Below are 24,463 nucleotides of genomic sequence, written 5' to 3'. Positions count from 1 at the left end.
TTAATTAAAATAAGTTTATCTTAAAATAATATATGTCTAATATAGGTTTAACATATGCCTAAGATAGGTATAGACTTTTAGAAATAACCATCACTTCCTGCTCCATCCCCCCTCTTGCAAAGTAAACCATTTGCAAAATACTAACATTTTCACAAAATGCAAATTTCACTGTAATTCATTGGTAAAAAAATGAATAAAAATGCAAATTCCCATTGTGGTTGATTTGTCAAAAACCAATTAAAATGGGATCATTTTAAAAAGAGGTATGATAAAATATATACATGCATATAGATATATATATAAGTATAGATTTTTGAAAATTATGATCTTTTCTAGCAGTTAAAATAAAACATTTGCACAAAACCTGCTAACACAGTGATCCCACATCTGTTGCTATACCTTCTACCACCTTCTGCTTCAGGTTCAGTTTAAAAATGTATTCTGCTAAGTGTAAGGTACTACATTTAGATGCAAAGACAGAAATTAAAGAAACACACCGGTTTTTGCTTCTATTCTGTGAGAATGTATATAACATGTACATAGATCATAGAATCATAACTGGAAGAGATATCTGAGGTTATCAAACCCGGTTCTTTCATTTTATAGACAGGGATTCTGAAGGCCCAGGGAAGCCAAGACATAGAATAAGTAAATATAAGGAATTGGAGATAAAGAAGTGCATTAATAACTTGGGAGAATTATTGAGGTGATGAGTGTGAAAGGTCTTTGTGATGCCTAATGAACTAATCAGATATGGAGCTGTGCTCCAGAATCCCTGCTTTGGGTTTATAAGGATTGGATTTGATCCTGGGGGCATCTTATAAACCCAAAGCTGGGATTTTTATCAGCTTATGACCTCACCTAGGGCAGTTAAGAAAGGATCTAATTAATTTATGGTATGACCAGCCCCTTGGACTTAATCTGCAATGTTGTTACTCACAAGATACCAGGGATTCAAGCTGTGGTCCAGCTGATGTTTGCTGACTTTTTCAGCAGATATTCTGGTGCTATGATGGTGTTTTCCCAGAGGGGTGGGGTACAGCATTTAGTGGGATGGGAAGATAAAGGCAGTAATATATACTTTTTCAGCTTTGTTTAAGTACAGACATGGCATGGGTATTTACTTAACAAATAGAGCCACCTGATAAACTCAGCTTCCTCCTCTGTTAGATGACAACTCATCTCCATGAGGAATGGGCTTGGGGAGGCGGAAGGACTGGCGACTTGGTTGGGGGAGGCCTTTCTGATATTTGGTTCCTTTCTTTCTAGCTGGAAGCTGAGGCTGTTTTTCGCGCAATCACCATTGCCAGTCAAACCAACTGCCCTCTCTACATCACCAAGGTCATGAGCAAGAGTGCTGCGGATCTCATCTCTCAAGCCCGCAAGAAAGGTGAATTGTGCTCTTAGGCAGGGCCTGTACTCTCACGGCATTCCTTTCCTTCCTGGCAGCCTTGGTCAGTGTCCAAGGCTTGGCTTTGCTGGGCATATATATGCAGGATTTAGGATTCTAGTTCTAGAGTTGAAAAGGACCTCACATACTGATGAATGTAATCCCTTATTTTTTTTTATTTTTTTATACAACCTCACTGTAATTATTCACTGCTAACTATGCTCATTAGTCTAGGGTCTCTGGAAGAATATGGTCTAAAGGCTGAGTGGACACTGCTGAGTTTTATTTTACTTAAGTTTAATTTATTAAAGGCCTTGTCTCTCAACCTGACTGGTAGATGGCTTGATCCCAGAATGAGTGGTCAGGGGGGTAGTTATGAAAGTTCTAGGGGACAGTCAGGGACAGATGGAAGAGATGAGAAAGAGAATGGCTTCAGAAGAATCCATCTGGATTTCTGCTTCAGGTGAATGCAAAATGGCCTGGCCATTAGATAGTAATGAAATATTTTGGATGGAGGAGAAGCCGTGAGAACGAACAGTAGTTTAAATGCCATATTTTGGGCTAAGTCCACAAAATTCCACATGTAAGTGACTGGGGTTGTTAAAAATAGTGCAGACTGCCTTTTGATGCCCAGCATCCCTGAAGGTGGGTGGTCCATTCTTGTGAGTGGAGAACCCTTTCTGTCTTGGCCAGGCTGGCAGATTCACTTGGATTCCCAATTTGTGTGTGTGTTTTTAAATAATAAACAAGATACTGTTTTTCCTTGATGCCTGAGTTACAAGAAGGCTGGATCTGGGAAGAGGGCCCAGGTTTCCCTTGTTCCATTCTTCCTTTCATGGAGAAAAGTAGAAAGTGGGCAAGTGTACACATGTCTGCAAAGCCATCCTGGGGACCTCCATGCTGGTTCTCATGAGTATTTTATTGCAAGTTTTTAGATAGACTTGACCTTGGATTCTGGTCTCTTGGAGTGGTCTGTTCCTTTACTGGGAAGGAAATTGCTTGGAGCCTTGGCCCTCCAGTGAAGATTTCTCTGGAAAAAAGGAGAGATTTAGAGCCAGAAAGAACCTTTAAGGCTTGCCGGGCCAAACCCTTTCATTTCACAGCTGAGGAAGTGATTTCATAGGGCTGAGTCTTTGTTCTAACTCTGCTTCATGTTGTAGAAAGTCTACACTGCAGGTCTGGCATAGGGTTTTCCATGGCCAGTAAACTGAGTAAATTAAACATGTTTCAGAAAGGGAAAAAATTGACCTGGAGAGAATGTGCCTGAAGTTTTCCATTCCCTTTCTCTCTCAGGGAAAGAGGAAAAGATAATACTGAGCAAAGAGACTTGGTGGTTTTCGTGGTCAGTGTTGATTGAGTTGCTGATGGGATTCCAAGGCCTTGGTGCCCCAGCTTCTGAGAGTGGCTCCTTAATGCTTCTGACTGGTTGAGTTTACTTCACTTCTCCATAGTTCTGGAAACTCCACAGTCCCTGTTTCTTGTTATTTCTCCACGTAGTTGTTTTCCCTTCATTTTTTTCTTCTTCTTCATTCTTCATGCATTTTTCAGTTGAATTAATATTTATAGAAAGCCCTGGAGAATCAGGCAGATTAACATCAACACATCTGGTTTCATCAGAGTATGCTAGGCATTTTTAAGCCAAGTCCTTCATAACTTTAAGAGGGAGACTTTGGAATGAGGAAGAAAGAGAAACGAGCGTTAGGGCAGGGATGAATGTGTTTCTGACACTCACACTGGAGGATAGAGGTAATAAATACCAGTTTGGGTATGAGATAGGAGATTTCCGTGCTCATCTATTTTTTTCCTTTTAAAAATAATTTTTATTGCTATATTTTTTATAGTCAATTAGCAATTATTCAATAAGCATTTATTAAGTACCTATTATGTGTAAAACACTAGGGATTCAAAGAAAGACAAAAGGCAGGCCTTTGATGGAGCTACTAATAGGGGAAAAATCATGCAAATAGTTATGTACTAACAAGATATATGTAGGATCATTTGATAATCATCAGTCTAAGGAAGGCATTAGGGAGATTGAAAAGGGGGTGCATAAAGAGAGATTTCAGTTGAAACTTGAAGGGAGCCAGGAAAGCTACATTTCCCAATGTATTTCTCTCTCAGAAATGTATCCCTCATAAAAATACCCTCCAAATATTTAGCAAAACTTGCTAATCTGATCTTATTGTAGTATTTTACATGTATAGTATCTCATATCTCTTTTTTGAGACCAGACTTGGTCATGGTCACTTAAATACATTTAGTTTCAATCATTTTATTCTTTGTAGTTCTTTCCATTTATCAGATTATAGTCACTGTAGATATTCTTTTCTAGGTTCTGCTCATCCTGCTTTGTATCTGTTCATAGAAGTCTTTCTCTGCTTCTCTGTGTTCATTATATCCATTGTTCCTTAAAGCAAAAAAATATTCCATTGTATTTATGTATCATAACTTTAGTCTTTCTTCAGCAGTCTTATCTGTTTTCTGATGCCTTTAAAGAAACATTTATTAAATGTCTCCTATGTGCTCAGCATGGAGGATATAAAGATACAGGTGAAACTGTCGTCCTTGTAAAATGCTGAGATTGATTTTCTAGGGATAGAGTTTCATAACTTTATTTCTTTGTTTCAGCAATTCCCTAGACCAGGGGTCCTCAAACTTTTTAAACAGGGGGCCAGTTCACTGTCCCTCAGACTGTTAGAGGGCCGGACTATAGAAAAACAAAAACTTTGTTTTGTGGGCCTTTAAATAAAGAAACTTCATAGCCCTGGGTGAGGTGGATAATCATCCTCAGCTGCTGCATCCGGCCCATGGGCATAGTTTGAGGACCCCTGCACCTAGACTGCCATAATTCATTCTTCTTCTGCTAGGATCTTTGTGAATGAAGTCAGATGGAGTACTTTTTCCCACAAGGGCTTTTCTCATCAAGTGGTCCCATTGAAGAGTTACTTTCTGGGGACATTGAAGCTTTTGCTATCCCCCAAAGTTTTACTCCATGTTCTTGGCCCACTCCTTGCCTGAGATTGAGGGTGATGTAAAAGGACCAGAGAGAATCTTTCTTCTGTTGAGAAGCTTTGGCTTTGGGGCCTCAGTGGACATCCTTTACCCAAATCAGGATCTAGTTATCCCTATTGGCTTTGGGGAGAGGGTGAGCTTGGGTCCTCCTTGTACGCTGACTTCCATGCTTCATCATTGTCTCCTAAACCTCTGGAGGGCATTGGCTTAAGGATCTTCCAGGAGGTACTCAACTGTGTGAATAAGCGTTTGCCTCAGTTTCCTCATCTGTAAATGAGCTGCAAAAGGAAATGGCAAACCACTCTGGTATCTTTACCAAGAAAATCCCAAATGGGGCTTGGAGAGTCAGATAGAATTGAAAAGACCCAAGAATAGCAACAGCTTCCTAACTCCAGTCTGATACTCTAATCAGTGTCATCTAATTATTCTAATCAACCTCAGTTGACTTGGTTTGACAACCAAAATGTATCAGAGGCAGGCTTTGAGCCCAGATCTCCTAAAAACACTTCTCAGCCTCAGGAAAAATCATTCTGTAAATCAGGCTTGTATTTTTTTCTGTCCTCTAGGAAATGTGGTGTTTGGTGAACCCATCACAGCCAGTCTTGGTACAGATGGGACACACTATTGGAGCAAGAATTGGGCTAAAGCCGCCGCTTTTGTGACCTCTCCCCCACTGAGTCCTGACCCCACCACTCCGGACTACATCAACTCCTTGTTGGCAAGGTGGGTGCCGGCCAAGCCTAAGAGTAACCATGATGATGGTGTGTGTGTGACATAGATGTGTTTAGGTACTGTCGCATTTATTCTTCATGACTGCCTTAGGGGACCTTCCCAGTCACACAGACAGTGTCTCCGGAGAGCTTCCCAAGTCCCCAGGCCAGTGCTGTCTGCTGTTCCACCTTGCTGACCTGTGGTCACTCTTGTGCATAGAGCAGAAGGTGGAGTGGCGGCTCAGAGGAGTTCCTTCCTGGGGGGGACGTTGGCCACAGAGAAGAGTTCTGAGCAGAGAGGGCTTGGTCTGGTTCTAGCTGCTCGGTGCCCCCTGGCAGAGGCCTGCTGGGCCAGTGCGGGCCGTGGGGGGTCGTGGTACTTGTGAGTCAGACCTGAGACAGATGCTGCTGCCGCTGGGAATTCTAGAAATTCCTCGGCCTGTCTCATCCATGCGGACATGGCCAGTGCCAGGGGAATAATGGGACCCTGGTAGAGAGTTTGTAAGAACTCATGGAGTAAACCAAGTGCACCCAGCGCCAGCCTGATCTCATACCTAATAACTACCTTCTCTGCTGCAGTTCTTTTGCATCTCTTTAGGAGTGGGGGAAAATCAAACTTTTGTTTTCTTTGGCGTTGGGGAACTCCAAATGTGTAACTCTCTGCATCAATGCAAATTAACCATTCATCAGCAATTCATAAATTCTAATGAGTTGCCTGGGGGTGGAGCATCAAGTGATTTCCCCAGTGTCCTAGTCTTTGGTTGTTGTCCTTGGTTCTCAGAGGACCACAATGACATCACCATATTAGAATAGATTCCAGTGTCTCTAACTGGCTGAGCAGACCAACATGAGCTCAGAATGCTCTGCCACAGGTCAGACACAGAAGTCTATGGGAACATTTGGGGTGGCTTCATAGATAACTAATATAGAGGCAGGATGTTGACTCAAGTTTTTATATCCTCTGTACTATGCTTCCTCTTAAAATTATCATCATCTTCATCATTTATCTAGCTCTTTAAGATTTGTAGGGGGAACTATGTGAAGCAGTGGATAAAGCACCAGATCTAGAGACATGAATTCCTGAATTCAAAAGCAGCCTAAAATGCTTATTAGCTGTGTCATAGCTATTATTAAGCAAGTCATTTAACCTTGTTTGCTCATCTGTAAAATGAGCTGGAGAAGGAAATGAGTTCTATACATATCTCTACATTTAAAATCAGAAAACTAAGTCTTCCTACTGTCACTGTCTACTGCAGACCTTGAGTCAGTTCCCACTTCTTATACTTGCTCCCTATGAAAAGCTGGGTACATCAGTTACTTGAAATCAGATCACAAAAAAGTTCAGATTAAAAAGGGAAAAAAATGAGAGATAAAAAAGCAAGCAAACAGCAACCACAAAAACAAACAACAACAACAAAAAGGTCTACACTCAGTTCCCACAGTCCTCTCTCTGGATGCAGATGGCTTTCTCCCTCACAAGTCTATTGGAAATGGCCTAAATCACCTTATTGTTGAAAAGAGCCAAGCCCATCACAGTTGATCATCTCATAATCTTGTTGTTGCTGTGTTCTCTTGGTTCTACTCATTTAACATCAATTCATGCAAGTCTCTCTTGGCCTTTCTGAAACCTTATAGTCTTTTTAGAGGCCCAAGAAGCTTCTGGGAGTGTAGTTGTGGTTGTTAACAATCACCCTTCACACCAGAAGCAACAGTCCCTCAGGTGCACCTCAGAGCATATGTTCTCAGTGGCATGAAACAGAGAGAAAGGATGCAGGTCAGATACTTAGCACCTGGGAACCCAGACCAGCCCAAGCCCTGTCTGGCTTGTGCACATCCTGAGAATTGCCCATAATCAACAGATTGTAGAATGAGATCTGGAAGACAGGACTTTAGAAACGCCTATCTAGCCTGCTCATTGTACAAGACACTGAAGCCCACAGAGAGAAGTGACTTACCCAGCTTTTTGTAGGGAACAAGTATAAAATTTGGGAATTGACTCAAGGTCTTTGTGCTAGATAGAGTATCAATAGGAAGACTTATTTTCCTGATTTCAAATTCAGCTTCAGACTGACTTACTAGTTGTGTAACCCTGGAAAAGTCATTTAATCCTGTTTACCTCAGTTTACTTATCAAATGAGGTTTAGCAAACCCTATAGTGTTTTTGCCAGGAAAACCCCAAATGGGGTTACAGTCAGACACAACTAGACAGTGACTTCCAAGATCTACTCATTCTACTAGTTTATGCTTTTGGTAAAGGAAGAGGAAGGGAATAAGTACCTACAATGTGCCAGGCATTATTTGAAAACATCATAAGGGTTATCTCATATGGATTCAGTTGGAACTTTGATTTTATTGGTATAGGAAATTCCTGTGCAAGGAAACTGTGTCTGCCGATCTTGAGTCATCATCTTCTCTTCAATTTACAGTTTTAGGACTTGCCTAGGTAAACTTGCTCAGGTTGTGTAAGTAGTATGTGTTAGTGGAGGGATTTGAATCCAAGTCTTGGCTTCAAGGCCAGTTCCCTATTTACTATATTATTCCACATTTCTATTCCCTTTCTAAGAGAATGAGAATGCAAGTAAAAAAAATAGAGTGATAGTGATAAAAAGAAATAAAGCATGTTTTTGTAAAAGGTTAAAACTGAAAAACTTTTCACTGTAAATATACTTTAAACCCAAAACCTTTAACTAAATATACTTGAAAATATGGTAATTTTATGTAATTATCTTTAATATATACTCATTTTTTTCGTCTTAAAGCGATTGAGTTTTGGAAGTATGACCTATATTTAAATCTAAAATGTTGTAAGAATAAGGGATTGCTCCACTAATATGAAATGGTTATCACTGGCTATTTTTGATAGCCACATCCGCTCCTGGAGTTGTTCACTGCTTCCTCCTGGTGGTAAGTGTTATTAATGCACAGCCTCCAATTTTACTACGCAAAGGATCATCCATAGGATCCTAGAGGTGAAAGGAACTTCAAAATCCATTTACTACCCTGCTTTCATCTTTTAGATAAGGAAATTGAGACCTCTGGAAGTTTAAGGTACATTCCTCACACACAGGCAACAACATCAGAGGTGGGATTTAAACCCCCTTCTGTGCCTATAGATTTAATGTTCTTAGCATGCCCCTGTGCTCTTGTTTTTCCAGAACAGAGCTATAGAACCAGAACCTCAGGAGTCATGTTTCCAAGCCCTTAATTTTTCAGAGGCCTAGTTTAGTAAAGAGAAAGAGAAACTAGCCTGAGGCCCAGCAAGGGGACTTCATACATCCATGGCTAGACGATCACTGGAATGAATGGGAATGGAACTTTCTATGCTATTCTCCCTTGCATTCTTTTAAGGGTGTTATAGATGTATTTGAATGTTAATCTCAGAGTCGTTGAAGTCCTCTGTCTGCAAAAATGTGCTTAGTCCTTGGATTTTTGTTGTAGTTAGAATCTGTGTTCTGGACTCAGCAGCCCTGAGAAGATTTGGAGCTGCCGTGGTCCAAGCTAGCCTCCATAATTAAGTAGCACAAATATCTTTGGCCTTTAAAAAAATAATTCATCATTAGAAGCTATTGTTGTGAACATAAATAATAGCAATAAAATGAAAAGTTTCCTCATGAGCTTTTGAAAATCAGAACTTCATCTGTAAAAATAATAGCACATTGAAACCCCAGAAATAGATTGAGTGTGCTTCCTGGTTTATGGGTTATTGATGCAAATAAGGAACTTTTTTCATGTGGCATTAAGGCTGGCACGAAGGTATAGAAGTAGGATTTTGAGCTGTCATGCTTAATGTACCACAAGAAAAAACTCAGCAGAGTCATTGAGCAGCATGCTTACCCTGTTAGTATAGTGGAAATAATTCTATCAGAACCAGGTAGATAACTGCCCGCTCATCCCATCAAATGTGGAGGCTCTGAGAGTCCCTGGGAGCGAGGGGGCAGAGGGGATGGGATTCTTGATGGGTGTAAATTAAGAAGACCTGAGATCAAACGTGGCTTTAGACACACACTGGCTGAGTGTTCTAGGCAAGTCACTTAAACTCTGCTTCCGTTTCTTCATCTGGAAAATAAAATACTAACAGGACTCATCTCCTAGGGATTGTTGTGAGACTCGAGATAATAATTGTAAAGTGCTTATCGTAATGCCTGGCACATAGTAAGTGCTGTATAAGTATCACCTGTTGTTACTGTGATCATCATCATGTAGAGAGTGCCTGATGCGTTGTAGGCACAATATAAATGTAAGACATCATCATCATCATCATTATAAAGTTCTCAGTAGAGTTCCTGCACAGAGTAAGCGCTGTGTAATTGTGTCTGTGGAAAAGACCGAAGCTTGGGAAGTTTGGTGACTCGGTGTAAGGTAGTACCGAGAAATGGGACTTGCACCCCGCCCTTCTACCTTCCCCCTCCGCTGCCACGATGCACTCCGTGTGGAGGGCTTGGCCGCCCACTTTCCCTGACCCTTGGTTTTCCCTCTCCCGCAGCGGGGACCTGCACCTGGCTGGGAGCGCCCACTGCACCTTCAGCACGGCTCAGAAAGCCATCGGCAAGGACAACTTCACGGCCATCCCCGAGGGCACCAATGGGGTGGAGGAGCGCATGTCCGTCATCTGGGATAAGGCTGTGGTAAGGCACTGAGGAAGGGCTTAATTCCCTTCCCGCAGCCCAGGCTGAGTCAGTCTGAGACCTGGAACTCGGGAAAGGGGAGCGAGGTAACAGAGAAGCCAGACCTCGTGGTGGATGGAGCCCTGGGCCTGGAGTCAGGAAGACCCGAGTCCATTCCAGCCTCAGACGCAGAGTATCTGTGGGACCCTCTTTGCCTTAATTCACTGGAGCAGGAAATGGCAAACCATTCTGGTGTCTTTGCCAACAAAACGCTATGAGCAGCATGTGTGCGTGGTCCCCAGAGTCACAACTGGCTGTACAACAACTGAATAATTATCACTCATTAAGTTTGCCAAGCACTGGAGAGAAAACAGAAAAGCAATGAGAGTTTTCTGGCTCTAAACATGAATGGTCTGGTAGATTCTCCTTAACACTGCCTTCAATCTGTAAACATTTATGAGGCACCTACAGTGTGTATGGCACTGTACTAGGTACAGAAAGGACTTCTGCAAAGGCCCATATCAAGGCCCTTCGGCTGTAGTTTAAACACTGACCTCCAGATTCGTTATCACTGTAATACTTTCCTGGAACCATCAGAGGGTCTTTAAAAGTACTTATTTGAATCTCCACAGCTAAGGGTCAGAAACATGCTCATAATCATACTGCTAGTGAGGGTCCGAGGCAGGATTTGGCCCCAGATTTTCCTAATGTTGGGTCTTACAATGTATTCACTGTCATGCTGCCCCACAGAGGGATACTGGGAGAAAACAGCTGTCTGGTTGTGGCACGTCATAGGAGTTTAACAAATGTTTATCAACTGACTAGAGACTACACACTGATTTAAATAGTTTGTGGAACATTCTTGTTTGATTTCCTATCGAACACACTTTCACCCTTTTCCTAAAAGTGTTGTGTGAAGGCACTCAACAAACTGAATTGGCTCCCAGCTACCCATAGGATCTAATTCAACCTCCTCCTCTGGTTGATACTAGAAGCCTTGGCCCCAATCTTTCCAAAATTATTCCCAGAATTACTCCCCTTCATTCATTTTATGGAATAGCCTCACACAGTATTCTTTGTCCTATCTCTGTACCTTTGCCCATACTCTCTTATTAAGTCTACCTCTTTAAATCTTCATTTTTCCTTCTGCTTAAGTTCTGTCCTGATCCTCCTTGCTTCAATTTACTTTGTAAGTGCCTTTCCCCAAATGATACTAATTTCATATATTTATAATGCAAGATTTTTTTAAAATAGTATTTTCTCCCAATTACATGTTAAGATAATTTTAGCAGCATTTTTATAAGATTTTGAGTTCAAAACTTTTTCTCTCCCTTTCTCCCTCCATTCTTCTCTTCTAAAAATAGTAGATGGTGTGAAATAGGTTATACATATACTATCATGCAAAACATATTTTCATATTAGTCATAGTTGTGAAAGAAGAAACAGATCAGAAAGGAAAAAAAACATGAAAAAGAATAAAGTAAATTAAAAAAAAAGTTTTGATCTGTATTCTGAGTTCATCAGTTCTTTCTTTGGATATCGATAGCATTTTCCTTCATGAGTCCTTTGAATTTGTCTTGGATCATTGTGTTTCTGAGAAGAGCTGAGTTATTCATAGTTCATCATCATACAATGTTGCTGATACTATGTACAATGCTTTCCTGAATCTACTCGTTTCACTTTGCATCCATTCATATGGGTTTCCAGGTTTTTCTGAAATCTACCTGCTCATGATTTCTTATTGCACAATTAGTATTCCATTACATTTATATACCACAACTTGTTCAACCATTCCCCAGGCATCCCCTCAATTTCAAACATTTTGCCATCACAAATGGCTACGATAAATATTTTTGTACATATGAGTCTTTTTCCCTTTTTAAAGATCTCTTTAGGATACAGATCTAATAGAGATATAGCTGGATCACAGGGTATGTGCAATTTGATTGCCTTTTGGATATAGTTCCAAATTGTTTTCCAGATTGGCTAAATTAGTTCACGACTCTCCTAATAGTCCATTAGTATCCCAATTTTTTTCACATCCTCTCCAACATTTATCATTTTCCTTTTTTTGTTGTTATATTGGCCATTCTGATAGGTTCTGATGGAGTTGTTTTAATTTGTATTCCTATAATGAAAAGTAATTCAAAGCACTTCCTATCAGTGTTGATAGCTTTGATTTCTTTTGATCATTCTTGTATTCTTATACCTTTAACTCAGTCTTCTGGGTTCTTTCTAGAACTTAGCATAGTTCCTGGCACATGGTAGATGCTTAATAAATGTTGTGGATGGATTTGGTTATTTGAAAAATTGGGGTTGGGAGCCATTGACCTATACTGAACTTATTCACTATTGCATCAGATAAATCACTGTTTAATAACAGCTTAAAAATACCCAGTCTGAGACATTTAAAAACTCAATAGATAATCCACCTTCCTTGAGAAATGATCATAACCATGTCTATTCTTCCATTGACCACAAATCATTTCCTAATGAATCCTGAGGTTTATCATATTGAAGTTCTGTCACCACTGCATTTGGAAGGCACTCAGCCAGTTGAACCCATGTCACTGGTCTAACTTGGCTCTGGGTGAGGGGACTGTCCATTGACAAAGAACTTTTTGCACTTGAACAGGCTACTGGGAAAATGGATGAAAACCAATTTGTAGCTGTGACAAGTACTAATGCCTCTAAGATCTTCAACTTGTACCCTCGAAAGGGAAGAATATCTGTGGGTTCTGACAGTGACCTAGTCATTTGGGATCCAGATGCTGTGAAGATTGTTTCAGCCAAGAACCATCAGTCGGTAAGGCTTGTTGTACTGGGGAAGGAAATGATGGGAAGTAGGGAGATGTGGGAGCAGATGATTTAAAGCTAGAAGAAGACTTTACAGGCTATTTAAGTTTTCAGAGCTGAAAATTTTTAAGTGACTTTTCCAGGATTTATGTATAGAAAACTTTCTTTCTTTCTTTCTTTTTTTTTTTTTAGAAGAATCTGGTTGGAAGAATTTCACATACAAAGAATAATAACTGAAGGCCATCTTACATGACTATAATGGCCCTCTTTGTAATCATCAAATCATTGATCTTAATTCTGTCTTTTGGGATTAAGAAAAGAAAGCCTAGTTATTCTTCCACTTGAATGTCTACTTATTAAACATTCATCCACTTGAGCCAATGTCTTATCTTTGTTCTCACCAGTACTAAGAAGGATTCTGAAATATTAGGACACCATCTCTCTGACTGAAGGATGTCCCCTAGGAGAAGACCAGTTTAGCTTCTGGTCTTATGATCTAAATAAATTTCATCCTAGTGTTTGCAAGTTTGGACATTAACATATAGTCCAATAGATTGAAGGATCTTTTAAGGGTAGGAGTGATTTTCATTTTAAAATTGCTATGCTCCTTAATCCCAATACTTGGTGTTTGGTAGCCATGTAATCAAATAAGACTTTAAATTTAAGTGAAAACACTCCACTTTAAATATTTGAAAACTGATTTCCTAACTTTCTAGTTATCTTTTCCAGGAGTAAACATTCCTACTTCCTCCAAACAATCTTCACATGATATATTTTCTAATTCCTTCTCTGTCATGGATGCTCTTCCCTCTATGCTCATTGTATTTTCTCCTTTATTTCTGTGTGTGTGTGTGTGTGTGTGTGTGTACCAAATCTTGACTCACATTAACTGATTTTTCAGTTTATTAACCACTCCCCATCCCTATCTTTTAAAATGAACTATGGCAAAGACATTCCTTCCTCACTTTTTTTTTTTTTTTGCTTGTACTACTGATCTTTTGGAATCCAAGTGTAGAATTTTGTTTATCCCTACTAAATTTGTTCTTAGATTCAATCCTTAGTTCCAGCCAGTTGAGATTTTATTGGACCCTGCTCCTGTCATCTGCTATATTAGCTATCTTCCCTAGATTTATAACTAGATTTATCCAATTATCTCCAGATTTGATAAGCATGCCACATATACCTTCTGATAAAAATGTTGGACAGAGCAGGACCAAGGACAGCCCTTGGGCTCTGCACTTGATTCATCAAGCACCTTTCTTTGCTTCTAGCCACAGAATTAGCTTCATATCTACTCACCCTAACTATTATCTTCATCATTTCATCTTGTCTTCAAGGATATCATGAGAAAGTTTTATCAAATGCCTTGGTTGAACTCTATATATTTTATATTTGTGGCAATGCCTTGTTATGACAATGGCGATTCTATCAAAAAAGAAGTAAAGTTAGTCTGGTATGATTTATTTTTCATGAACCTCATAGTGATCCCTATTCAAGCTCATGAATCACCCATCCCTTTCTCAAGCTCTGTAACCTACATTCTTGGAAAATTAGCATAGTTGCTCACCTTTCATGTTCTCCACATTTTTTTTTTTCAGAAATCAGTGTCCAAGCTAGTTTTTTGAAATATAGTTTTTCCCACTTGGTGACTAAAACTCATTGAAATTAGGAATTTTTTAGCCATCTTTCCACTTCTCTTGAATTTCCTTGTTAATTATGGTTATGTTGGTCTTCTTGCTATGGAGATTACTCACTTGGTTAGAGAAAAGTACAGCTATATAGAAGTCCATCCTATGGAAGAAGTTGGAGACGTTTTGAACTATTTTGTTTTTTACTCACGATTACTAGTCCTTTGTCATTTCAGAAACAGGATAGTGGACTGAAGTTACAATGTCTCACTTCTTATCTCTTGTGAAATTTTCTCTGTGTTACAGGCTGCAGAATACAATATCTTTGAAGGAATGGAGCTGCGAGGAGCTCCCCTTGTGGTCATTTGCCAAGGCAAGATCATGCTGGAGGATGGCAATCTTCACGTGACCCAGGGGGCTGGGCGCTTCATCCCCTGTAGCCCATTCTCTGACTTTGTCTATAAGCGCATTAAAGCTCGGAGGAAGGTAAGGAAGAGACCGAACCAACCCAAATATAATAGAAGCCAGCAGTAATAGGAATTTAAAGGCTTGGGGCAAGAGCTGATGTCTTATCTTTGTTCTCACCAATACTGAGAAGGATTGTGAAGTATTATCTCTCTGATTGAGGGGTGTCCTTTAGGAGAAGGGGTTTAGCCTTCTGGTCTTAGGATCTAAATAAAGTTGCATTTGGTGTTTGCAAGTTTGGGCACTGACATATAGTCTAGTAGCTTGTAGGCTCTTTAAGGACTGGGGTGATTTCCGTTTTAAAATTGCTATCTTCCCAAGGCCCAATACCTACGCCCTTAAAAAAGGCTTATTAAGTTGGTTGAAGACCATCTCTTTATTCATTAGGGTTAGAACATCCCTAGAAGTTGAATTGAGCAGAGGGTAAAGGTCAGGATATGTACCCATTGTACCTCATTTGCTTGGGTCATTATCAAAATCATGTGTACTTGGTATTAGTGTGGAAAAATTGGGACACACCTATGCTTGGTGACTCTGGGAGCCCATAGTAGGTATTGAACCCCGTTTGGCTTTGCCAAAGAAGAACCACTGAGTTCACTGCTTTGCCCGGGGGAGCCTTGGGAAGCAGATGAAAATGGCCACCCTCATGGAACCAAAGCTAGGGGCCAGTGTGTCAGACACAGTGGCACAAATCCCAGGCTTGCTACTTCTGGTCTGCTTTCTGAAGTCTAAAAGATTGTGAACTTGAGTTCAAGCAGTCTCGTTTTTGCATAGTACTTGACACAAAAGGACTCTGTAATTGCTTGTTGATAGGAATTAATGATGCTTTCCTCCGGTGACAGATGGCTGAAATGCATGCTGTGCCGAGGGGGATGTATGACGGGCCAGTGTTCGACTTGACCACCACTCCCAAAGGAGGCACCCCTGCAGGCTCCACCAGGGGGTCACCAACTCGCCAGACACCCCCAGTGAGAAATCTTCATCAGTCAGGATTTAGCCTGTCAGGTAAGCTGTGCCTGAATTTTGGTGGGAAATATGATAAAGCTAGAAATTGAAAAATAAAAACAACAATAATAGCCTTTGATATTAACATTAAGTTCCCTGGAAAGTAAGGGTAATAATGCCCTGAGGCTGGATAATGATCTTAAGAAATAGAAAGGTATCTACTTTTGTTGGCTCAGTTTCTTAAAGGAAAAATTTCTGAGGACACGAAGAAAGTGTTCTAAATCAACAAGGAACACTGGCCATGGAAGAATTGCTTTCTTTATAAAAATAGAGGATTTTAGAAGTACGGGAAACACTTGTAGTCTTCTGGTATAACTCCTATGGTTATTTTACAATTTACATTTAAAAACTTAAAATTTACTTTAAAATTTTTTTCCTTGGGGCAGCTCGATGGTGCAGTGGCTAGAGCGCCAGCCCTGAGTTCAAATCTAACCTCAGGTACCTAATACCTCCTAGCTGTGTGACCCTGGGCAAGTCACTTAATCCCAATTGCCTCAGCAAAAAATACACACACACACACACACATATTAATTTAAAAATTTACAATTTACTTTTTAAAAATTTTGCATTTTACAAATGCAGAAACTGAGATCCCAAGACTTAATGTGACTGGTTTCAGATCATATAACCAGCTATGGAAGTAAAGATAGCTCTCTAAACCGGGTTTTTGACTCTCTGTAGAGTCCTTTCCAGTATATAATTTCTATTATCCTCATGCTTTATAAAATGAGCAATAGGAAATAAAGATTTATTGAGTTTGGGGCAGCTTGGGGTAGACACTTAGTGTGTCTACATGTGAGTCATTTACTTTCCTCATGTCATCTCATTGCATCATCCTCATCTCAAATAAGGATGATAAGAATAGCACTTTGTTTTCAGATTTGTTGTGAAGAGTATAGGAGATATTTGTAAAGTGTTTTGAAAAACATAAAACATGCTAGTTATTATAAAAGCATCACAAATACTTTTACAATATTAAGATATTTTTAATATCTTAATAAAAACTATATCAAATTTAATTATATATTCTCACCAAATTAAGGGGAAGAGTAAGAAAAGGAAAAAATAGAAAATAAACTGAGGGCAGCTAGGTGGTACAATGTATTGAACTGGACCTTGGCAAATCACTTAACCTCTATTGCTTCTCCCTCCTCCAAAAACCTCCGCCACAAAAAGTAAATTAGAGAAAACGGAATAAAGAGAAAAATAAGAAAAAAAAAGATAAATTTAGAAATGGAGCATGGGTTAATAGTGAGAGAGATGATGAGAACATCACCAGAGCTGGAAATAAAGTGAGGGCTGCTTGGTTTGGAGAAGGGGCAGGCAAGGGTTGGGCAACCAGCCGCTCAGTGTCTTTTGCCCTTGACATTAATCTCTAATTTGTATCTGCAGGTACGCAGGTGGATGAAGGTGTCCGCTCTGCCAGCAAGCGTATTGTGGCACCTCCTGGAGGTCGTTCTAATATAACATCCCTGAGTTAAGTAGGCCCAAAGAGGATGAGAAATGAGAAGAGATTTTTCAAAGCCAAAATGGTACATTGGTATTTAAGAAAGAAAGAAAGTGAATCCAAACAGTTCCAATCTGAAGAATCAATAAGCCTTCAAAGCCTTATTTTTTTTTCTCCCAATGCTACTCGCTTGCCTAGCTTTAAGAATATTGCTTCATTTTCTGTTCTGATTCTGTTTTTTTTTTTTTGGTTGTTGTTGTTGGGGTTTTTTTTTGCATAGCCTTGGAAGTTTTTTTCCCTCTTTCTTTTACATGCATGCAATAAGATGAGTCACTAAGTTAAGAGTCTGTAACCTCCATATGTGTTGCGCGCTTGTGTACTGCTGAGTTATAAGACGGGGTTAGACAAAGCTGGGAAGACAGGGAATCACAAAGCTAGAACAAAAGGGAAAGAGGCCGCTTGGGGTGGAAGGGTGGTGGGAGCCCTAGCAGAGGGGCAGCGGGTGGGCTGAGTGCGGGAGGTGGGTGGGCCAGGGGAAGGAAAAGGGGATGTTGTGTATCGTGTTGAGTACTTCTGTTCCAATGAAGCCAGTCAGACGTGGCCACCGTCATCATCGCCTCATCCATCGCGGTATCACGGGGCCTCCAGAGAAGGCAAGCAGTTTCTGTCACGTAGCCTTTGTCCTATTGCCTCTTAATCTGACTTGTGTTACTTTGTACATTTTATTAAAAAACGAAAGGCAATCACTTCCTTCCACCTGCGTGGTCGCCCCCATTCTTTGGTCTCTTGCTCAGTTGTTTTCAAGGCCACCTTCCTCTCTGACGCGAGGGGAGGAAGGAGCTTCCATTTTCTCTCTTCCTGCCAGTGTCTTCAGCCCTATTTGTTTCTGCCAGGTGACTGGTGTGAGGTGACCTGGGGAGGTGGGGTGTAGATAACTCAGTATGGCGGGGCACCTTACAAAGAACAACTCCTTCACTCTTCCCTGAGAATGGATCACTCTTGCACATTGACAAAGAGAGAGAAAAGGACATTTTCATGCATAAAAGGGGGTTGTCAGCTTGGAGGTGGCTAAAAAAGGTTCTATCAAACCTCTGGGGGGGGGAAGCCAAGCGGGTCTGGGCAGCTGATTCTCTTAATTTCTTGGTGCTCATACAACTTCAGATTGGATGGGAGGATCTGTTTTTTGTTTTTTTTGGCAGGCGTTTTCCTAAGCATCTCTTGAAATTTTAATTAACAGTAAGGAACCTCATCTCCTGTGGCTCTGGGGATGAGTGTGGAAGAAGGGAGGGAGTCAGAGAAGACTTTTTCACTGACGTTTTCTTTTTCATTTGTAACTGATCTATTTTTTTCCTTCATTATGAAGTAAACCTGTTGTGTTTATAAAATCTTGTAAAGGTCAGGAAAGGGTGGGCCTCGTATTCCACCTTCGCAAAATGTGGGGGTTGGACTAGATAATCTTTTAAGGTCTTTTTGACTGCTTTTATACCCATGACTATAACGCTAGAATTTTCTAATGAAGTGGGGTCTTGCATACACCTTTTTTTGACTTCTGAATTCAAGCATTGATTATCAACTGTTGGTCATTTTCTTGCAATATATATTGCCAGCACAAACTCTCTGAATACCTGCAAGCAGGAACAGAAAACATGGGCATATTTTTTCCAAACCTGGAGATTCTGAGGCATTTATGTTAATAACATGGTCTTTATTTTCAGTTTTCTGACTTGAAGAGGGCAATTAATTGAGTAGATAAACCCCTATGAACAGAGAAGGGGACTCCCAATGTTTTTGGGGGTTTCCTCAATACTCTTGCTTGTTCCTCTGTAGACTGAGGAGGATGGTGCATTTCCACTTTTCCCTTCCTGCCCAGTATCCCCAGCCATTTTTTTTTGCCTGAAGAAATATTAGAACCATCTCACCAAGTATCCCTGCTACCCGTCTGTATGGTGAATCAAGCCAGAGATGAAAAAGAGAACAGAACAGATTGAAAATGACTAAGGAGTATTTTAATGAACTGAAATTTCATTTAGCATGATGTCCTCAACACTTAAAAGTTTTGGCTTTGAGAAAACCTTCTGAAGAATGAGAACCTTAGTGTTGAGACAATCTAATTCCCTAAGAAAGGAACAAAATGAAATCTGTGCACTACCCTGTTGATGGGACCATTTGTATCTCTGAAAGCTAACCATTTAGTGACAGTTGCCATGAATGGTTATTTATCATATTATCTTTCCTATTCCTCTGTTTTAAATCAGTTCTAGATGTTATATGGGCTACAACAGGATGTAGCATTTTAGATTTGTTTTATCCGGGTGAGGGATAGAATTAGGTTTATGTCAGTTGGAGTCACTGGTCCCCAATATAAACCTTTGGCCCTTTGCATTTAACCTGAAATGCCCTCTTGCTAAAAGGGAGTGAGCTGAGAACACCTTGCTTGTTCTAAGACTTAGTTGCAATCCTAAACCATGGCCACAAGATAGCGCTAATGTTATAGAAATGGACATCTTCAGCCTTTCTGCCTCATTTTGAAGGGGCTAACCTGTTTATGGTCCATGAAAATTCTCCATATTATCATTCTTTTTTTCATGGTTGCCCATCCATCCCACCTGTGCCCACTCATGTTATTGAAAGATTCTGACATAAAAGAATTGGCTGAGCCTTTCAATTTGCACATGCAGATTAAGTCTAAGAGTTGTAGATTATGTTGGAGTGGGGTGCCAGACCTCATCTGTTTGTTCACTTTGATAGCAACTTGCCAAACCCAGCAATTCCAGGTGAAAATAGATCTCTAACATCTTGCTGAGTTTGACTTTCACAGAATTGATTGTTTGGGTTTTAGAGTTTTTGGTCTAATTTTTAAATGGTTGGATTTCTTATTGAACAGTTGCAGGAAAGAAAATTACATCAAGTAACGATCTACTGTCCAAAAAATTCACCAGGCTTCTTCTTCAGGTAGTCAATAAAAAGTAGGAAAAGGAAATAACTCACAGCATGAACTGTAGAGATTAAAGCTGTAGGTTCTGTAAGTGGTTTTTTACCAGAGTTCTCATTATAACATATAACACACTATTCTGTAATCCTCTCTCCAAATCTTCATGCCCTCTTCTTGAGGGGAGGCTCTCAGATGGCCTCCTTCAGCCTCAGTTTGTCATTTATCATCCCATCCTCATCCTGAGCCCTATGATCTCTGATCTTGTGATTTTGGGACATTCCTGCTCTCTTACTCTTGTTCTGGTCCCCTGTGGTCCAGTGAGCTTTTCCTGGAGTGGTGGGTGGGAGCAGGTGCTAATAGAATTGTTACCTAACCCACCACTAAAGATTCAGTTTAAGAAGATCACAATGGTTTTAAATGAGCAGATGGATGCTCTGTCCATCTTTCTACCTCACAGGTACCTTTTCTTTGATTTTACTGTGAGGCTGGGCTCTCACAGCCTAGAAATAATGTACCTGGCAGGTTGTTTCCAACTTCCAACTACTGCCAAGGATTGTTCAAGTTTTCTGCATGGGAAGACCCACTCTGGGTCCCCAGATTTACTCACTGGTTGTTGTAGGCAGCCAACATTTATTGTATATTTCCCTCTCTCCCCTTAAACTCCCTCTATTGACATATGGTTTGTGGGTGTCAAGTTCTTGTATCTGGTGAATATGAAAGAAAGGACAAGTGAGCCTTCCTGTGGTCTGTGGTTGCTGTGAAGCAGCTCCTGTGTGGAAGAGCTGTTTGATTTGAACCGTAAAGAAAACAGTATTTTGAGTTTAGCTGAAGAAAAGTTCATCCAAGTGACTGTTGATGTAAACCTGGTTATTAAAATAATTGTAAAACAGCATCCCTTTGGTGTTGAGCCTCCTTTGTGTGTGTGTGTGTGTGTGTGTGTGTGTGCGCTCGCGCATGCGAACACAAATAGAAAATCCCTTCAGCCATTAAGGCTCTTAGGATTACAACTAGAACTGTTACAGAACTTTGAGGTCATGAGGTCCAGCTCCTTTGTTTTATAAATGAAGAATTTGACCCTCAGAGAGGTTAATTTGTCCAAAACCACACATCATAAAGCTACAGAGAGGGAAATAAAGCAGCTCCTCTGATGCCAAACCTTCTGACCCTTTCCATTGTACCACACTTCATTTTCTCACAAACATGAAAACCTTGAATAATTGATACTCCAGAAATGGGAATTCTTATGAATTTTTCTGATTATTAGAAGGTGACCTTGAAAACCTTTTTCTTTTTTCCTTTCAAGCCTTGCTAGAAAAATCTTTTCCCCACGGTCATAAATATGAGGGGCAGGGGATGATCCTAGTATCTTAGTGAACAACGGATATTGAATAATTTGCCAAAGGTCATATGGCTCATAAATGCCAAACATGAGGTTTTTTAACCCAGGTCTTCCTGACTTAAAGTTTAGTGTGCTGAATTCTACATAATAATATTATTTCTTCATATGGAGTACAAGGTCAGATAAATTGAATGACTATCTATATAACACAGATAGCAAATGTGTTAAGACTTTGCACAGTTCTACCTCACTGAAACCTAATTCATGCACAAGATATCACACTTGTGGCTTATTGGCCCTCTTCAAGAATGAAGGATGAAATATATTGTATCTAGGATATACTGTGACCTATTTAACATGTATAGGACTGCTTGCCATCTGGGGAAGGGGATGAAGGGAGGGAGGGAAAAAATCGGAACAAAAGTAAGTGCAAGGGATAATGTAAAAAATTATCCTGGCATGGGTTCTGTCAATAAAAAGTTATAATTATTTAAAAAAAAATAAGTCATTAAATTAAAAAAAAAGAATGAAGGATGAACAATAACAAGGGTTCTGTATGAGATCTCTACATAGAGCAGGTGATGTGAACTAAACCTTGTCACCTGTTTCTTACATGTGTGTCTCACTACGATTATGGTTTGAGTTTAAGGCTACTCCTTCCAAGGCTGCCATGTATGGTTGTGAGAAGGAACCAATCAGAGTTTTGGAGAAGATTTGTATTGTCTTTACAGTGTGATCTGAGAGAAGTAGTTGCAGCTGCCCTCTAGGGACCCAATCCTACTGTCCCTTTTTCTCTCCCCTTTCTCTCTGTCTCTGTGTCTGCCTCTTTCTCTCTGTCTTTGTCTCTCTCTCAAAAAGCTGCTTTTATTCCTACTCAGTTTTCATTTTTGATTTCTAGAAATATAGACCTGAAAAACAGGCTTTTAAAAAAGCCTATTGTATCTTAAATGGTGCTTCTTGGGTATGCCTTTAAATATAAATTATTCTGGCTTTCTTTGAATTACCAATAAGAGGCTCAGCCAAGTCTTTGTGGCTTATTGTGTATAGATATTGATGACTTAGAAAGATTGTAAATAGTAATTGTTTTCTGCCCTGATCTGGAGTCTGCTCCTCCTAGACTGATACAGTTTGGTGGTAAATTGGGCCAACTTTTTTGTCTCATTGCTGTTCTAGCCTTTAGTCAGTGAATCAGACTGAGATGGGGACAGACTGAGATGGAGAAAGACTAATTCAGAAAGGTCAAGGTCACCCACTGAATCCTGGACCATTGCTGGTTGTCTTAACCATTGTCTTCTCACTGGACTCCAATGACTGTAGGAGTGAGTGAGACTGATGACTGCACTGCCATACTCAAAGTCAATTCACTCAAAGGTCACTTGAAATGTCATTGGTCCTCTTCAAGAATGAAGGACAAATAATGAATGTATTTTTAGTAGGATTCTAATAGGGGTTAGTTTGTTTGACTCCAAATACAGCTATAACCATCAGATCTATTTCCTCTCATGATTAGACATCTAGAAATCCCATTGTTCCCTGATTTCATCTTCCACACGGATACCAAAGTAATCACTTTAAAACACATTTAAGTCATGCAGTTCAGTGCTCAAAAAGTGTCCCTTTTGCCACTAGGATAAGAAGACCCCCAGCTTGGGTTTTAAGTCTGGTGAGCTTTCCCTTAAAACAGTTTTTTTTTTTTTTTAAATTGAGCAAAACCAGCCACATTGTATCAGATTATGTAGACATTTCAAAGCCATCAACCTCTCATTGAACTCCCTAATAATCTAGCCTCAGGCCACCTTTCTGTTTTGAACTACCTGGGTACCCCTTCATGCATTCTGTGTTCCGAGTAGTTGCTAGAATCTTATAATGTAAGAGTTGCAAAGAGAACAGCTCCCATTTGAATGAAGGAAGTATAGACCTTGCTCTCCACCAAGAATCCTGAGATCTTAGAACTGGGCCGGGGGAAAGAGCTCAGAGAGCATCTTCCATCTCTGAGCAGGAGTCCACTTAAGAAAATCCCTGACAATTCCAGCCTTTGCTTAAAGTGCTTTAGTAGTGAATGGTGACCCCCTACTTTCAAAGGCACCCATTCTTAGAAAGCTGTAGCTGTCAGAAAGTTCTCTACATCAAGATGAAGTCCTGCCTCAAGCTTTGCCCTTCCAATCTGTTCCAATCTGACCAATTGGTCATCCTGAAGCACATCTGATCATGTCACCTCCCTATTCACTAAAGTCACTGATTCCTTATAAATGCAGGATCAAACATAAAATCTTTGAAGCCCTTCATGAGCTGTGAAGTCCGGCCTCCCTTGACATTTACACCTTACTCCCCTCCATATACTCTCAGATCTAGGAAAGCTGACTCCCCTTGCTGTTCTTAGCACAAAATACTTGTTTTCTACTTCCACACATTTTTACCACATGTCCCTCAAGATTGGAATGCTCTGCCTCCTGACTTCTTTCAAGTCCTGGCTAAAATCCCATCACTTACAGGAAGCTTTTCCCAGGGCCTTTTAATGAGATTATCTCTAATTTATCCTGAATCTTGTTTGCAAGTTATCTTCCTATTAGGCTCAGCTTCTTGGAGGCAGGAAGTGTTTTTTTCTTTCTTTGGATTCCTCGGCATTTAACCTAATTCCTGGCATGTAGAAGGTACTTAATAAATGCATGTTCACTGATCCATTAATCAGTAGAGCTGCACGTTGGGGAGAGATGGTGACATGAAGATAATCAAATGAGGTAAAGAACAAATAAATCCTGCAGAACCTGTGCCTCTTCTACTCAAGATTCAGAATTCCAAACCGATCTTCCGCCTGCGGAGGACATGTTGGCAGGCAGAGAGTTAACTGGTATTGTGGGAGCACTTAGCATGCAGCTCCTGGGGGAGCCAGACCGGCCTTCCAAACAAATCAAGTTATTAAGGAAGAGTTCAGGGCAACAGCCAACCCGCCCGCCTGCCGCCGAGGCATTTTCGGGCCTAAGAAGAGGCACTGTCCCGACTGAAAGATACATTTATTCGCTCTCCAGGCAGAAGGAGGCTTTAGTGACTGGGAAACAGCTGAATGTGGTCTTCTTGGCCAAGATCCTGGTCGTGCTGAGCACTTGGACTGTCAAGCTATCTTTGTGACCAGGATGA

At 40.4% G+C, this 24,463-nt stretch overlaps 1 protein-coding gene across 3 annotated transcripts in view; it reads left to right on the top strand.

Annotated features, from left to right (window-relative positions):
* Window positions 1–17,813, top strand: part of DPYSL3 (dihydropyrimidinase like 3) — a 127,880-nt gene extending 110,067 nt beyond the window's left edge. For all 3 annotated transcript variants that reach the window (XM_051978665.1, XM_051978668.1, XM_051978667.1), the window contains exons 8-14: window positions 1,270–1,390; window positions 4,969–5,125; window positions 9,596–9,737; window positions 12,352–12,522; window positions 14,447–14,626; window positions 15,448–15,610; window positions 17,003–17,813. In XM_051978665.1, coding sequence (XP_051834625.1) covers window positions 1,270–1,390; window positions 4,969–5,125; window positions 9,596–9,737; window positions 12,352–12,522; window positions 14,447–14,626; window positions 15,448–15,610; window positions 17,003–17,091 — 1,023 coding nt within the window. In that variant the 3' untranslated portion in view covers window positions 17,092–17,813. The remainder of the gene's footprint in view (window positions 1–1,269; window positions 1,391–4,968; window positions 5,126–9,595; window positions 9,738–12,351; window positions 12,523–14,446; window positions 14,627–15,447; window positions 15,611–17,002) is intronic.
* The last annotated feature ends 6,650 nt before the right edge of the window (window positions 17,814–24,463 follow it).

Source organism: Antechinus flavipes, chromosome 2, assembly GCF_016432865.1.
Source record: "Antechinus flavipes isolate AdamAnt ecotype Samford, QLD, Australia chromosome 2, AdamAnt_v2, whole genome shotgun sequence".
Classification (NCBI taxonomy): Eukaryota; Metazoa; Chordata; class Mammalia; order Dasyuromorphia; family Dasyuridae; genus Antechinus; species Antechinus flavipes.
This window is presented reverse-complemented; position numbering and strand designations above follow the sequence as displayed.